We start from the raw sequence: 17,690 nt of genomic DNA on the forward strand, positions 1-17,690 counted from the left end.
AATTTCAGTAGAGTAGTCCTGGGTCAAATTACATTTACAGTCATTTTAGATGGGTGGGAATAACAGAGATGTACCACTATATATATACTCTTCAATTTCCAACTAATCAATGAATAGAAGTTTGAGGTCTGTTACATACTGTATGCAGTTTGAAGTGAACTTTAAATTGTTTGTGCTACTGGGGAAAATAAAGCAAATATCAATAAAACTACAGACCAAGACAAGTCCAATACATCAAAAAGATTTTCTCAAGACTAGACAACTATACAACTCTGCTGAAAAGAATATATAATAATAATCAATATGTGTGTGTGTATTGCACTGTGCACTGCTGTAGCGCTTAGAGACGCTGGCGGAGTGCAGGGGAAAAAAATTAAGTGTGTGGCAAACGTCCGCTTTTTATAGAAACATATTGAAGTAAAAAAAAATTACAAACCGCAGTGAAATGAAAGAAACTAAACAAACATATTACAACCATCAGCTATAATAAAAGGAATGACTGGCACTGCTGCTGAGCGGAGCAGAAATAGGACAAGATTACGTAACAGTAATATTCTCATAACAACACTAATTTACATAAAAGTAATAGCGCTGCAGGCTTCAGACTCCGCTCCACGCTACAGCGCACAATGCTGAGTGTGCCATGAAGTTTACCGAGAGCAAAATTTAATAGCGCAGAATAGAATTGATTCTGATATGATAGATTATCAGTGGGATAGAGGAAACAATAAAGTCAGCTGAATTGAGAATGCAACATGGCAAATTCCAATTCCTGGAGTTGGAATTGGAATTGGAATGTCACCCAGCTCTATGAAAACAGAATGTGAATTTCATTAAATTCCATGAACTTCCACTTCTAAGAGAGTCTGTCTTGACATTATAAATCAAACATTATCAATCAAATAAAAGACACTTAAACTAATCAAATTCAATCATAATGTATGTGTTAATGATTACATGTTCTGCATCAAATACCACCTGAAGGGTTCCTTTAACATTTTTATGATATTCAGTATTGATAATATACAGTATAACACTATGTGTATACTCAGATATGTGGTAAGAAAAAAAACAAAAAAAACATGGAATTTCACAGAATTTCATTGAATTAAATTCAACTTCCAAATTCCAATTCCAGTTCCTCAGTTGAATTGGAATTAATGAGTTTATTCATGAATTGACAGCGACCCTGCATACAGTATACACTCTGGATAAATGAAACAGATGAGCGTAATGGAAATACACAGAATAGCAAATTGTAGAATAAAAAAAAAAAATGGATCCAGACACAGAGACGAAAATAAACACAGCAGAACATTCAGCTCCTCTCCTCACAGAGACCACTGACATCATCCCGCATGTGGATCCCATATGCGTCCTCGGTAAACAGGACGAATGACAACGTCCCTCCATCTGTGCTTTCCTTTCACCTCCCCCTCCCCCCTGTCTCCCCGCCCTCCCGCAGTGCGCTCCCAGATCTCCACCATCACCATGGCGGCGTTCAACACCACGGTGGCGTCCTTCAACGTGGGCTACGCCGACTTCTTCACCGAGCACATGAAGAAGCTGTGCAACCCCGTGGCCGTGCCCGAGCTCCCCGTGGAGCCGCTGGCCTGCGCCAACCTGCCGCGCAGCCTCACCGACTCCTGCATCAACTACTCCTGTCTGGAGGAGGGCGAGAACATCGAGGGGACCAACAACTTCATCCTGAAGAACGGCATGCTGGACCTCACCGTGAGCGAGGCCGTTACAGTCACAGCGAAACCGCGTTTTGAGAGCGGGGGTGGAAAAGGGTGTTGGGGCGGGACATAACGCAGGGAGGGAGCGCTCAAAAGGATAAACCAATGGGATATCAGCTAGGAAGAGAATCACAGTTTTTTTGATGGGAGGGGCAGAGGGGCGGGACTGTTCAAAAAATCTGTGGTGATTTTATTGGTTGGTGATGATGAAGTCACCACTGCTTTCCAGGACGTAAAAGTAATGAGATTTTGATATAAAACTATAATAAAATATAGATTTATTTTATATTTTTTTGGCACAAATTGTGAAATACTCTAGGTATATGGTATGATAGAATGAGCTAAAAAGGCAAAAAAAAGTCACTTTGTGTGACTTTAAGTCTTTCATTTGATGAAACTTAAATGGTCCCTGTAGGGAAATATAGTTAATGGAGAATTGGTCCTGTATATATTATTATATTATATGGCCGTTTGCCCAGAAAAACTACCATTTTGTCCAGGCCTTACATGTGTACATAGATTCCACCTTTTCTAAGAGATATCTCAAGTGTTTCAAGTCCATCTAATCAAAATAAATGGGCAGAAATAGAAGTAATTTTATTACACACTTCTACACTAATAACCAGATGACAGCTTCATGTCTCAGTACTCATAGAGTTTGGAGTGTTTTTTACACTTAAACCCAAAATACAACACATTAAGCCTCTCATCTCTCCCTCACAAACGACCTTTCACCTTTTTCCCCCCTGCACCTCGTCCCCCAGGCGGTCCTGCGGGCGCTGTACGCCGTCCTGAGCCACGACATCAGCTCCAGGATCTGCGACGTGGCGCTGAACATCATCGACTGCCTGCTGCAGCTGGGCGTGGTGCCCGGCATGGGCAAGAAGCTGTCCAAGCCCGACGACAAGGAGAACCAGGAGGCGCGGTCCAAAGACCCGGCCGGTCAGGGCCTGGGGGGAGGAGCCCAGGGAGGGGGTTCGGTCCCGGGGGCCGGCGCAGGGGGAGGAGGAGGAGGCGGAGGAGATGGAGGCGGAGGAGGAGGAGGAGGAAGTGGTGGAGGAAGCGGGCAGGGGAGCAAAGATGACGTGAAGAATAACAAGGATAACGATAGCAAGGTGTGTATCGGGTTATGGAGTTGGAAGAGTCAGTCCTGTAACACAAGATTGTGTTTGCTAAAGGATTGGGTGTTCCACTTAACGTAATCGATTTCAGAGATTCTTCTCTAATTTATGATCAATAGTCTCTTTATTTACTGTGATTGTATGTCAATTGTATGTCAGTGTGTCAATACCATACAGAGATACTATATGTAATCCACTCTATGTGACTCAGTGTGACCATAGCCAAAATATACCTATAAATGCAAATTAGAGTTTTAATTGTACAAACATAGTTAGCTATACAAATGATCTCATTGGTTGAGTTGAACCTCAGTGTGCGGAGCCAAAGAACCACAGTTTATTCTAAAATGGTGTACTGAAACCCAGTGAAAAAGACAAGAGTAAGAGAGGAGGAAGCTAATATTATGAAGCTTAGCACTCTGCTACTAACTGTAAGAATGCAATCTATCCATACTAAGTTATCTAGGTTAGCTAGTTAGCCTAGCTGACCTTCCAAGTTCAAACTAGCGAAACTAGCCTATAGCTAGCTAGGTAAGCTAGTTAGCTACTTGAGGTGGTGAAAGAATGAAAAAATAAGTCATTAGCATTTATATTTATGTTTATATTTTGACAAAAATGTCCTTCTTTGCCTTTCAGGTTTGCCACCTAGCTACCTTGCACTCTGAAAAATGTTGTTTTTTTGACTCCACCCATTGTGTAACTCAATTACGTAATACAAATATTTTTGCCTCCAAAATATTTTTACATCAGTAAACGTCCAATGTGGCCCAAGTTGCTGGTTGTGCCTTTCATTCCCTCCTTCCCTGTGGACAGGAGGAAGGCTCCGGCCTCAGCACCCACCGGCTGGCCCTGACCATGCTGATAAAGATAGTCAAGTCTCTGGGATGCGCCTACGGCTGCGGAGAGGGACACCGCGGCCTGTCAGGAGACCGCCTCAGGATGCAGGTCAGTCTCCTCTCTTCACCTCCGCTGACACTCCCCTGGGAGTGTTTTTGCAGCTTTCACAAATCCACAGCGTTTGTGATGCCTGACATGTATTTTTATTTTTTTTACATCAATTATTCAGTGTTTTGCCCTTTTTGCGTAATAAATGTTTCATGAAACCGAAATGGATCCTCAGATACTGCGAATATCAGGGAGCACTGGGCTGACTTCATAACTTCACTGATATGATACAGATGGGGTCGTGATTATTTTTTTATGTTAATTAAGCGATATTTTCATCATTTGAGTTATTAAGTAGTAAAGGAGAAAGATGTCTTTTTGATGTCCTTCATGAAAATCAATAAAGCGATGGAAGCGATGAAAATAGCACATCCTCACAGACTTATTTTGGGAACAGGCATAATGAAACCAAGTAGGCCGGCCTGAAACACTGCTCTATGTAAATCTTTTATTATGCACAGTGAGATTTTTTTTCCCTTTGACGTGTCCTGCCCCCGACTCCCCCCACCCCCCACCCCCACCCAGGCCCAGAACTGTCTGACCAACCTGTACAAGCTGGACAAGGTGCAGTTTCGTCAGACAATGAGAGAGTACGTCAACAAAGACTCGCTCAACAACATCGTGGACTTCCTGCACGCGCTGCTGGGCTTCTGCATGGAGCCCATCACCGATAGTAAGTCGGTGGTGTGTGTGAGTGGGACTGGATGCGGATGCTTACCCCTCCACACACAAACACACACACACACACACACACAGATAACAGATGTACGCATAGTGTGTATCGGGGTTTGACCGATATTGGTTTTCCACACTGATATTTTTGGATTGAAGCTGTCAATAGCCAATGTTTTTTTTTTTTTTTTTTTCTTTATTTGAACATTTTCATGCCAATAAATTACAAGGATTTTATTCTTGTCAGGGTGAAAAAGCCTCTTTAACAGCAATTTAGACCATGGGACACTAAAAATCTCCATTAAAACCCAAGATAATAACAATAACAATAATATGTGAATGTGAATAATGCATATTTACGCATATTTTTGTGTGGAATCTGATCAAAATGTTGCATTAGACTCAGTTCAGGTTAAGGGCTTCCCATAGACATCCAGTGTAGTATTGATCAGTGATACAATAGATGATCAATAATCAATCATACTGCATCATATCCATCATATCAGAGGTGGAACACACTGAATATCTGACTCTTATACCTGTAAACCAATATATCGGTATAGCCCTATGTACATGCCGACCTATACAGTCAAACACACACACACACACACACACACACACACACACACACACACACACACACACACACACTCCAGCAGCCTCTACTACGTTTGGTCTTCATATATTTACAACTATAATACACTAAACTGTAATAATATTAAAATCTGCATCACACTCGAAGGTCTAACATGGGTGCTGCATTACAGTATCAGTATGGCACAAGATTAAAAACTTGTACATGTCAAATTTTTGACAGATAGCAGACAGATGTTTTGCTCTCTGGTTCACAAAGCTGAATTGTACTACCGCTGTCTCACCTCGCACTTCGACTCTGCATTCCAGCGCTATCTCCGTTTGATATCTGTGTTTCCCCTCGTCCTTCCACTTGTCTCTGCTCTGCTGTGTCCCTCCCCTCCTCCTCGTCCTCCTCCCGCCTCCATCGTCCCCTCCTCCCTCCATCCGCCTCAACCAGCTGAATCCTCCCTTCCTTACTCACTCATCCATTCTGTACACTTGCCAATCCAAAGCTGCGCCCATCACATCTCTGCCCAATCAATGGCTTTACCGCTGAGCATTGAGACATATTGTACATGCCAATTCAGTTTTGCACTGAAATATCAAGCATTTTGTACGTGGTAACTACAATCAGCACATTCCTAATGTACAATATTCAATTGGCAAGTTACTGAACCGATGAGTGTTTTGATTAGGAAAGTGCACAGGGCACCCTGTTTGGTTTTTGGTGTCAGTGTGTGTGTTTCTGTGTGTGTGTGTATATGCATTTCAAGTTCACCTCCTTCTGGAGGTGGGGTGCCGCGTCCTTTCTGACACCACGTACATGTCTGTGCCGGCCTGACGTCAATCAACTTGTGCCCCGCCTCTTTTCTCTTGCAGAGTACGGCAGTGCAGGTGAGAGGTCCAGGAGGGCGAAAAAAAGAAACATCGGTAGATACACATGATCAATAATCAATAACAGTCAATAATAGTAGCAGTTAAGATGAATATACTCACCTGATCAGACCCTTCCCTAGGCACCGCTTCCATTTCTGCACCCCTCACTCTGTCCAAAGGTGATGAATCTCGCCTGCAACTCCCAAATTTAGACCTGTGTGGTTGAATCTGGTCTTTATTTATAGTCTAGCTCATCTTTTTATCCATAGACAGTAAGATCTTAGCATCATCTAACTGGACCAAGAGAATAAGACCCCCTAAGTTTAAAAGCAGGCCTTAGTCACTTGCATGTATTCCTTACTCCCTACTCAGAATCCCTTTCAGTTTGCTTCTCCCCCCATGCGCTTATGATTTTGTGCCTCTGAACCCCTTTTCCTTCCCCCCACCTGCCCCCCTTCCCCTCCTTCCCCTCCCTGTTGTTTGGGCTCACTGTTTTATATTCAGCTGGTCAGCAGTCAATAATGTTCTCTCCCCCGCTGACTAAACCACCCCCTGTGTGATCCGTGGTCTCTCCCGCCTCCCTGTTGCTTCCAGACAAGGCGGGCTTCGGGAATAACTTCACCACGGGGGACAACAAGTCCCTGGCCCAGAACATGGAGGCGGTGGTGGTGGGCTGCATGTTCAAGTCTCTGATCACCCGCTGCGCCTCGACCACGCACGAACTGCACAGCCCCGAGAACCTGGTGAGTGGTGTGTGTGTGTGTAAAACTATCTATCTGTCTCTCTCTCTCTCTCTCTCTCTCTCCCTGCCTTGATCTTTCTTAATCCCCATCATTCTCTCTCCCTCTCACTCGACTCAGTCCTTCAAATCTTCAGTCGGCGGCACTCGTATCAGTTGTACTCCCATTAGACTTGGACACTCGTATTACTTTTTGCAGCATGTTGTAGCTGAATAATTAATGGCTCATTTTGTACCGAGCCTAATGCAGAGTCATTTAAACATTTATGACTCCTTTTGTTAATGGTTTGTCATACATGAAGTGATTTGGACATGGGATGTCACTGTGCTTAATCTCACTATCTTTAAGATCATTTATGCATACTCTCAGATTGTCTCTGTGCTTGGCTTGAACTGTATATATCAAGGGCTTAGAGTGAAAGGGGTGCAAGTGACATTTCTTCTGATTTTAAAGCAGAACTAAAATGATTAAATGATTGCATCTTACAAAGATTAAGCACATTTATAAAATTGAAATTCTATAAAAAGCAAATTACATGCAGTTACGTCTTCGGATTTTCCTCTTTGTCCTAATTTTGTTTATGATTACAAATGTGTTCTTTTAACCATCAGATGGAGCTCAACAAGAGCTTTTCCAGCGATTTACTCATTTTCAACCAAACTGTCGCTCATCTTTCACACCAAACCCTAAATATTCTGATTTTGATCCTGACATAAAACACTGCAGCTGCAAGAGACGTATCAAGACGTTTTTTTAGCTCACCCTACAAATCAATCAACCGACTACTATTCTGCAAATGGTGAAAATCGTTTCTAGCAACAAAACTGCTCATTGCGTTCCTCTTATCCGGTACATCCATGGCTGCTTTGAGAGCGATGTGTTACCATGGCTTCTCTGTGGAGCCTTGCTAGCCTCAAGGCTGGCATGGTTGGCATACGTTGGCAGAGGATGACACACTTTCAAGGCAGGCTCACACTTTAATATGGCACAGCATCATAGGCCACCTACTCACAGGCTGGAGCTGGGTGGCTGGAGTTAACACAGACAAAAAGTCATGCATGCACACACACAACATGCATACATATACTCATGCACGTGCAAAAACGCACGCTTGATGTATGAAAATTGCTAGTAAAATCTGTTTAATTTCATTAGACTAGTCATTTTCCTCCCTCTCTCCTCCTTGTTTTCTCACTCTTCGCTCCTCTCACTCACACACTCTCTCTCTCTCTTTGCGACTTAATCTCTCTCTTTCTCTCACACACTCCTCCGTTCGCACATCCCTCCCTCTCACTTGTTTCTCGCACTCTCCCTCTCCAGGGTCTGTACTGTGACATCCGCCAGCTGGTGCAGTTCATCAAGGAGTCCCATGGCAATGTGTTTCGCAGGGTGGCACTGAGCGCGCTCCTGGACAGCACAGAGAAAGTCACCACCACCAAGAAGCCCGACGAGAGGGACGAGCCGAAACCACCTGGACCCAGGAGGTACCGGCCAATTGCTGGCCAGAAATGGTCTGACTGACATCACGCTTTGTCCAATCATAAACTAGCAATAGTTAAATCTGGAGAAAGTGTCTGAGGGGTTGTTAGAAAGACTGGCACATAACCAGCATGTCACAAGTTCGATCCCCGCGACAGCCATGTGTCCGTCCCTGCTGAAGTGTCCTTGAGCAAGACATTGAACCCCAACCTGCTCCAGGGTTGCTGCCGCCCTGCTCTCTGACCCTTCTGGTGAAATGCGTACATGTATGCTTGTCTCAGATGTGGCAAGAAACAAATTCCTAATTATGCCGACTGAATTGCTCATATCACAAAATGAAAATTCCACTTATTATGGATAATTTCAATATAACATATAATATAATATTTAAGCAATGAGAGGCTCCTATCTGCAAGGGCCAAACATTCTCCAAATCTTCACCAACACCCTTCAAATTCTCACCAGAGCAGAACGAGTTTTAATCTCCATGGGTGCAGCACATGGGTGGGGTTTTATTGCATCAGGACAGTCAGTTAGTGTCTGAGTCAGTTGGCCTGAGCGCTCTGTCTGTGTGTTGGGGTGTGTGTGTGCAGGTCGGAGGCCGGTGTGTCCGGGGAGAAGGGTCAGGTGTCCAGCGCTGCAGATGAGTGTCGCAGCTACATCTCCAGTAGACCCCCCCAGACACCCGAACAGTGAGTGTCCCACCTCACAACACCTCCATGGCACCATCCATTAAGAGCCCTCACCCTCCACCCCACCCCACCCTACTCAAAAAAGGAAAATTGCCTGCCTCTTATCCTTTCCAAACTCCCCCCTCTTCGCTCCCTCTCTCCCTTCAGTGAAGAACAGATCCCAGTCTTATTCTTAAGGAGAATATGTACACTGAAAGATATGAGAATTTATAAAAACCTATATCAGATTAGACAAATGAAAATATCTGTTTGTATTTCTACATTTGTTTAAGCTTTCATCTTCATATAGACTTTCTCCTCCCCTCCCCCTCCCCCTCTCCCTCTCTCTGTCCCTCCAGTGAAGAGCAGATCCCCGGCGCTCTGCTGGGCAGGAAGGATTTTTGGAGGAAGATGTTCAAGTCGCAGAGCGCCGCCAGCGACACCAGCAGCCAATCAGAGCAGGACACCTCAGAGTGCACCACCGCCCACTCCGGCACCACCACCGACCGACGCTCCCGTTCCCGTTCCCGCCGCATTTCCCTCCGCAAGAAACTGAAGCTGCCAATAGGTCGGTGCAGCATCAACTACCTCTGTTCTTAGCGTGCAAGTAATTTCTGCACAGATTGGAGTGTTAGTTATACAAACATTTCTAAAAGGCAGAGCTGCTCTGGAAGCAGAAATAATCTAGGTTAATCTACAGTAGGTTAGCTAGTTTGCCTAGCTAGCCTTCAAACTAGCCATACTAGCCTATGGCTATCAAGGTAAGCTAGTTAACTAGCTGCTTACCTTCCAAGATCATGAATGCCAAGGTCATGAATGAATGAATGAATGAATGAATGAATGAAAAAATTAATTGCCATTATTTTATTTATAGTTTGACCAGAGTTCCTTCGTTGCCATTCAACTTTGCTCGTTAGCTAACTACTACATTGTGGTTCTTTGGCTCCGCCCATTTACATTATTTTTGACATCAGAGCATCTCTGCCTCTGAGAAATATTAGATTCCTCAAATCTGGTTAAAATACCAATCAAATCCATTCAAACTATAATGGGCCAAATTCCTCAAGCATCTCAAAGGACAATTTTTGAACTATGATCACTGACCGCACCTCTTCACCCATCTCTTTAACCATAATGCAACAGTGGCCAAATCCAGACTCTTTGATGCAGTTTTTGACTCTTTGATGCAGTTTCCTGATTTTTTGAGGCGTTTCCTGCTCCAAGGCAGGTGATGTGAAATCACATTTGAGAAGCCAAATATGAGCCAATATGATTTGGCCAAGGGTATCTGGATTTGGTCAGTGTTAACATGCTAATCAGAAAAGCAACATGCATTGATGATCTGGGCTCTGGGTTTGCTAAAAACATGCTGTCAAATGCTTTTGTACCAGATCTGGTAACAATATGTATTTCCATGATCATACCTCATTGCATATGCTCTCCTTCTTTTAATTGTCAACTTTCAATTACTGCATTTCACTCTAACATGATGTGTTCTGTATGTCCAATACGGGCGCAGTGCCTGCCTCCGCCAGGCCAAGTCACTTCATCTCTTTGGTCTGTTTTGTGTTCCTTTCTGTGCCTTAGCATGCCGTGGGACTGTTCGCCTACCACTCACTCTCTCTGTCTTACGTATGTGGATGTGTAACCATCTTCATATTTGTATCGTATCTGTTCGTATCTTTCCCAGTGTGCACTGTGTTCCAGACCTGGGTCAAATAGTATTTGCAAATAATTCTTAGCGTTATTGTGTTTTTTACATACATGCAGTACCAGATGGGTGGGGCATATCGCAGCAGGACAATTCAGATCAGTTTCTGGGACACTTTTCAGTCATAGAGTAAGTAGCAGCCTTTCAAAAACGTTCCTGTGATTGTCTGAACTTTCCGGCACACAGTCCTACGTGGCAAACCCCACCCACTGGCTCCTACTTAGGCGAAAACATACCATTAAAATGGATTTGCAAATACTGCTCGACCGGGGTCTTTTGTTTAAACATGAACCGATCCCTTAGTCTTCTTATAAAAAGCAATGCAGTTCATTTTGTACCTTTGAGAGGGCCATGTTTGAAGGAACCTCAGTCTGTGAACCTGTGTGAGCTAAAATACCCTGAATGTGTGTGTCGTCATGGTCAGTGGGTACTCTTCCCTCATGTGCACTTTTCTTCCTAAATCTAACCCTTTTATGTGTGTGTGTGTGTGCTCTTGCCTTCATACCTGTGTGTGTGTGTGTGTGCATGTGGCCTTTACATGCTTCTGTGTTCGTTCACGTCTGTTGATGTGTGTGTTTGTGTGTGTGTGTGTGTGTGTGTGTCTCCCCAGGTAACTGGCTAAAGCGCTCTTCTCTGTCGGGACTGACGGACGGCGTGGAGGACCTGCTGGATATCAGCTCAGTGGATCGTCTCTCCTTCATACGACAGAGCTCCAAGGTCAGGGAGTCAACAATTACCACACCCATTGTCCACTCAGTGTCTCTGGATAACACTGGTTCCTAATAAACAGCGTTGCAAGCGAGCGAACAGCATGAAACAGTAAATAGCAGTAGTTTCAGTGAGGCTGTCCACACTGACAGTGTGTGTCAATGAACGCAGCGAGCCAAACCCCTCAAAAATCAGTTGCATTGTCTCTATTTTAGCAACTTTTTGCAGTTGTTCCAAACTGTTGCTGCTGGTGGAAACTGAAAAAGACACAGGAAAAGAGCGCAAAGTAGAGTTAACACGCACATTGAAAGCTGATTGGTTCCTGTTTTGTACCGGATGATTTCGGATGATTTTAAGACATTTTCCAAAGTGACATCGTCAGGCATTCGTTCACTAGCAATATGTTAGGAGATAGTGTAACAGTTAAAAACAAACTAGAAACAAACTAGAAACAAAAACAAAAACGACTAGATTTCGGGGTAGTAGAAGCTGCTAGATTTTATTTTCCAAAACCATTTAGGATGTCTCACACAAATGTAGTCAATTGGGATGAAAATTCTGTTTTTTCTCAGGGTTTTTTGTCAAAGCAGCTACGTTGAAATTTGTAAGAAATTATTTGAACTATGTATGAAGCTAGCCATGATTCTCAAATGACACAGTAATGTACAGTTTCACAAGACAAATTTAGTGACTATGTGCAGAGAAGTGTGAACGAGTAGAGAGAAGAAAACCTGAGATTTTGTTTGTGATATTATGATTCAGATGATCATAAGATTATTTACGTATATGGCTGTTGCCTATTGATTGTGTGTATGGCTATCTGTGCATGGCTACGCTGTGTTTGTGTGTGTGTGTGTGTGTGTGTGTGTGTGTGTGTGCTCGTGGATCCCAGGTGAAGTTCACCAGCGCGGTGAAGCTGTCAGAAGGCGGTGCGGCGGGGCCGGAGTACGGCAGGGACGAGGAGGAGAATTTCTTCAAGCGGCTCGGTAAATGGCGGTCTGGCAGGAGGAATCCATCCAAGCTTCACCACACAGAAGAGAAAGATGGTAGACCTCCCCCACCCCGGGGTGCCCCTCGCCCACCCCCACCCCACCGTCCTCTCTCTCTCTGTCCCTGCCTCTGTCTGTCCGTGTGTGTCGTGTCTTGTCTCGCCAGTCCGTGGTCTGTCCTCTCCTGCCAGTTCGTCCGTCTGCCATTCTCCATGTCAGCTCTGCCGGACAGCTGCCTGCTACACTCTTCTCTTCCAACGGGACGTGTCGTTTCCAACCCACCTGAGTGTCTAGTTTGGGAAAACACACTTTTGTTTTAAAGAATTTTTGGCATGACCTTCTGGCAGCCCACTCTGCCAAAAACTGCAAAAAGTTAATGTAAAACACAGAAAGGGCGGCACTTTTACACAAGTTTAGACAAGTTTTATATTTTCTTGAGACTTTTTTAGCATTTTAATATTAATAAAGCTTTACCACATTATTTCTGAAACATTAGTATAATTAATGTAAACAATTGAGACCATCACAGAGAAGACTGGCAGCCTCTACATTGCATTTTACATTGTGTGGCATTGGGTCGAATTTCACGGGAGATCTGCTGTATTGCTGTACAGCACAAAGGGAGATTGCTTTACGGCACAAAGCAGGAACCGTTTTACTTTGCAAGTAATGGACAACTTTGTTCCAGTTCTTCTATTCTAATTGCATAGTTTCAACTTCATGCTTGATCTTATTCTTCTTCTTGCTCTTCAAAACAAACGCACGAGGAGTAATGCTTGGGAGTGTGAGAGATGACAGGTAGCAGCATCCTATTTGCAATGAGAAGTAACAGGGATCATGGGAAATGTGGTCTTCAATTTGAGAAACACAAAATGCTACACATAGCTCCTTTAAGTGTTTTTGAGTGCCACCCTTCCCATGTTTTCAAGAGCTTTTTGGAACACATTTGTAACAGATATTTCTACATAAATTGTACAATGTGTCAATATACTGTATGTTGTTATTGGTATATGCTGCATAAGCTGTAGCGAATTAAAAAGAAGCGCAAGTGTGTGTTGTCCCAAACTAGACACTCAGATGTGTTGAAAATGACATATTTTTAGGAGTGGACCCAGGTGTGAAGTGGCCTCAGATTGTATTGTTTTCTCTCCAAAGGCGGCTCTTGATTGTTTGCAGTTACCTACATTCAATTTATCAGCCTTTCCAAACAGAAACAGCTTTTCAGCATTGTAAAGAAAAGGTTGATCACCGTGATTTCATATTTTTTTAGGATTCTTCCCCCACTGTTGTGTTACCAACCCTAGATCCTCCTCTTACCTACTATGCACGACAAACTTTTCCTCTTTCCTTCACATTGTAATCGGTCTATTTTGATGATAAAAAAAGACAGGTGAAAAGAGAGGAATGGAGGACACGGGGGCTTGGGATGAACGCAAATCTATAAAACCATCTTTGTGCTGTAGAGCGCATTTTTTGTGCCACGTCAAGCATGAGGCTCTCAGCGCTCTCTCTCTGTCTCTTCTGTGGTGATGTGTGGTGGTGTTTTCCAATGCTTGGGTTTCAGTCAACTGATAAAACAGAATGGTCCACATAGCTTTGTTCTCTACGGCTACGGTTACACTTGTCAGTTCACTTTAAGATCCCATTTTAACGAATAGAATTTATGAATCGCATCGCTGTATGTCCGCACTCGGCCTGAAAATGTTAAATCTCTCTCTGCACTACTTCTTCCAGCTGTTCCTCCGCATCTCTTTACTTTGATTGTGTCCAAACTACACTGCAAAAACTGTTCTGAGAACTTGTTAAGTTATTTTATCTTGTAGCCAGACTTATCAAGCTTATTTTTTTGTGTGAAATCATCTTACTGCACTGGCAGATAATTTTACCGGTTTCATCTGGACTTTTTTTCTGGAGAATGTAACTTGTTTCAAGACGTTTACTTGTTCTTGTGTTCTTGTTTCAAGATTTTCGTCATTGTTTTATGATGATTTCTTGAAAGAAGTCATATTGGCATGTATCAAGTGAAATGTATTGAACCCAGCAATGTTATCTGCCAGTGCAGTGAGATAATTTGACTAAAAATATCATAAAATAAGCTTGATAGGTCTGGAAACCCAGAAATCTTTACACTTTGCAGTGTACATACAATTCCAATCATTGCCACATCTGATTTTTAAGATCCAAAAGCAATTTTATGAAAATCTGATCTTTTTGTGCATCTAGACCTGTCACTTAATGCCTCCTGACGGGATCAGATGACAGAAGTCCCATTAAAAAGCCAAGTGTAACCATAGCCTATGGCTGTGTGTCCATCTTTCACTCAACTTCATTTGTCAGTGGCTCTTCAGTGCTTTTTGTGAAATGTCCTGGATGGCGATGTTGCCTAGTAACGCAATGCTCTACAGGGCTGCTGTTGACCTGAAAAATACATGTCCAGTCTTGATTTTGCAAAAGATTGTGCCCAGATATGTTTTTTGGCAATTTTTCTCCCTCACTTGTTCTGTTACTGCCTTGTCCTCTCTTCTCTTCTCTTCTCTTCTCTTCTCTTCTCTTCTCTTCTCTGCTCTCCTCGTCTCTTCTCTGCTCTCCTCGTCTCTTCTCTTCTCGTCTCTTCTCTTCTCTCCTCGTCTCTTCTCTTCTCTTCTCTCCTCGTCTCTTCTCTTCTCTCCTCGTCTCTTCTCTTCTCTTCTCTCCTCCTCTCTTCTCTTCTCTCCTCTTCTCCTCTCTTCTCTTCTCCTCTCTTCTCTTCTCTTCTCTTCTCTTCTCATCAATCTGCCTCCATTCCCCCTACCCTCCCATCCTCCAGGCCCTCATGGTTTCCAGGAGCGTCTAGCAGCCAGCCAGGAGGCGATGAAGAACAAGAACGTGGTGAACCTGGGCGCCATCCGTCAGGGCATGAAGCGTTTCCAGTTCCTGCTGAACTGCTGCGAGCCGGGAACCATCCCCGACGCCTCCATCTTGGCCGCTGCCCTCGACCTGGTGCGTCTTAGGATCCGTACACAAGATTAGACACTAAACTAGAGTCTATGCGGACAAGTTTGAAATGTGAACAAATTGAGAAATGTCCCGTAACCAAATGGAAATGCTTCCCCACAGGTCATTTAGATTTATACAAGATAGGCAGGATGATGGTTAATATGTCATAGATGCTCCATAGCAGTTCATCCATCCTTAGAGATCATGATTATTTCCAATGATTACACAGCTTTGTTGAATACTCAATTGTGATTGGTCCCTGAATTTTGGCTATTTATTTTGCCTTAAGCTTGGAAATTACTTTGTTTATTTATTAAGGAATTGTCTGGTTTCTAGTTGGTTGAGGCAAGGCAAGGCAAACTTTATTTATATAGCACATTTCATACACAAGGCAAATTCAATGTGCTTCACATAAAACACAAAAAAATGCATAATTTGTCTGGTAAAATGACATTATCAAGTCATAAAATGAAATTAAAAAAGAAAGAAAGATAAAATGGGTAAGTAAGGATAATACAGTTTTTCTTGATTGCTAAGACACATTTCTTGAAATTATGCTCCATTTCCCAAAACTCTAAACACAAATGCATAACTGCACACTCATCTTCACAAACTTCAAACTTCCATGTCAAAACCAAACTCTCTACTCAAAACCATGTAATCTTACATCTAAACCAAACTTTGCCTTCAGATATCACACAAAAGCCATCAAATACACATACACTACAAAGTAGCCATTACACACTGGTGAGATCAATTCAGAACACTACTGTAAAAACCTGTTACTGCAATGAATAATGGCACTTATGGTTTTCCCCCAGAACAACCTCTTTACATGATGAACACAATATAAAGACACAACACATGTATACATTTTCAACATTTTTAATTCCTCAATGTACGGTAGTAAAATAAACTGAAATTGAGTGAAAAAGTAAATGTACTGTAAAAATATGCAACTGATAAAGAACGTAGAATACAGTAAAATAATTTCCATGTATTTACCAATATAAACCAATAAAAAAAAAACAGTTTGTAGATAAAGAAAGAAATCACATTTATTTTGCCTCAGCATCCCAATTTGAGAATCTCATCAGAAATTATTTGTCTCCTTGCCCTTGCCCTTCCTCTTCCACCTCCTCTCCTGTGTCCTCTTCCTCTACCTTCAGGTCTTTGTGGATCCATTGTTCCAAAACAATCGAACTGACCCATGGCCCTTTTATCTATCTATCTATCTATCTATCTATCTATCTATCTATCTATCTATCTATCTATCTATCTATCTATCTATTTATCCTGAGGTTCTGATTGGTGTGTGAACAATTTTGACTCTTAGTGTTTGCACCTGGGGAATTGTGTGTTAATTGGGTTTGAGCTGTGATGACTTGAGTTAATGATATTGAATGCCAATGCTTTCTAAATGAGCACATGGTGCAGCCAGTGATATATGAAGGGATTTGTGTGTAGAGTTTTTCACAAAAAGTTCAACAAATGTGAATCATGTGTGAAAACAGGGGAATAGTGTTTATAGTTTTGGGAAATGGGTCTGTCTTTTGGTAGATGGCGTCATGGTTTGGGATGTTTAGTTAACAGGCCCAGTTATAGTGTGTAAGCGATCGAGAAAAACTGTAATATGTCATAGATGCTCCATGGCAGTTCATCCATCCTTAGAGATCATGATTATTTCCAATGATTACACAGCTTTGTTGAATACTCAATTGTGATTGGTCCCTGAATTTTGGCTATTTATTTTGCCTTAAGCTTGGAAATTACTTTGTTTATTTATTAAGGAATTGTCTGGTTTCTAGTTGGTTGAGGCAAGGCAAGGCAAGGCAAACTTTATTTATATAGCACATTTCATACACAAGGCAAATTCAATATGCTTCACATAAAACACAAAAAAATTCATAATTTGTCTGGTTAAATGACATTATCAAGCCATAAAATGAAATTAAAAAAGAAAGAAAGATAAAATGGGTAAGTAAGGATAATAATAAAACATATAAATAAAAGAAATAAATAAAAGAGATGTAACAGGTGTTGAGAGAGTTTGGAGTTTGGTGTATAGTAGTTTAGTTCTGTATATCATTCAAGAAAGAATTGTCTGCAGTATTACAGTAAAGCAGGATAGATGGAGGATAAATACATGAAAATCTTAGACATTAACATTTATACCTACTTCCTGGTTCTTCCAGGAAGCTCCAGTGGTAGCCAGGGCCTCCCTCTTCCTGGAGTGTGCCCGGTTCGTCCACCGCTGTAACCGTGGCAACTGGCCGGAGTGGATGAAGGGCCACCATGTAAATATCACCAAGAGGGGCCTGTCCAGGGGCCGGTCCCCCGTGGTGGGAAACAAAAGGAACCAGAAACTACAGTGGAACGCCGCCAAGTACTTCTGCCAGTGGGGAGACGTGAGTTTAAGAGTTACTGAAGTCATCTAATAGGCTAGTATTGATGTAGGAGTAGGTTTTAGTAAATGAGTGTGTGCGT

The 17,690-nt window shown here is 42.6% G+C and overlaps 1 protein-coding gene across 1 annotated transcript in view; it reads left to right on the forward strand.

The window, feature by feature from the left end:
• The window catches only part of LOC139641099 (protein unc-80 homolog), a 61,876-nt gene that overhangs the window by 12,605 nt on the left and 31,581 nt on the right, over positions 1 to 17,690 (forward strand). The window contains exons 12-24 of the mRNA XM_071515344.1: positions 1,466 to 1,734; positions 2,504 to 2,854; positions 3,674 to 3,805; positions 4,331 to 4,478; positions 5,933 to 5,983; positions 6,524 to 6,672; positions 7,990 to 8,153; positions 8,742 to 8,840; positions 9,179 to 9,387; positions 11,141 to 11,247; positions 12,131 to 12,284; positions 15,034 to 15,206; positions 17,399 to 17,611. Coding sequence (XP_071371445.1) covers positions 1,466 to 1,734; positions 2,504 to 2,854; positions 3,674 to 3,805; positions 4,331 to 4,478; positions 5,933 to 5,983; positions 6,524 to 6,672; positions 7,990 to 8,153; positions 8,742 to 8,840; positions 9,179 to 9,387; positions 11,141 to 11,247; positions 12,131 to 12,284; positions 15,034 to 15,206; positions 17,399 to 17,611 — 2,219 coding nt within the window. The remainder of the gene's footprint in view (positions 1 to 1,465; positions 1,735 to 2,503; positions 2,855 to 3,673; positions 3,806 to 4,330; positions 4,479 to 5,932; positions 5,984 to 6,523; positions 6,673 to 7,989; positions 8,154 to 8,741; positions 8,841 to 9,178; positions 9,388 to 11,140; positions 11,248 to 12,130; positions 12,285 to 15,033; positions 15,207 to 17,398; positions 17,612 to 17,690) is intronic.

The sequence above is a fragment of the Centroberyx affinis genome, unplaced genomic scaffold, assembly GCF_046629955.1.
Source record: "Centroberyx affinis isolate AG114_WGS23_722 - 3 ecotype Tasmania unplaced genomic scaffold, CSIRO-AGI_Caff_v1 ptg000343l_1, whole genome shotgun sequence".
In the NCBI taxonomy this organism is placed as follows: domain Eukaryota; kingdom Metazoa; phylum Chordata; class Actinopteri; order Beryciformes; family Berycidae; genus Centroberyx; species Centroberyx affinis.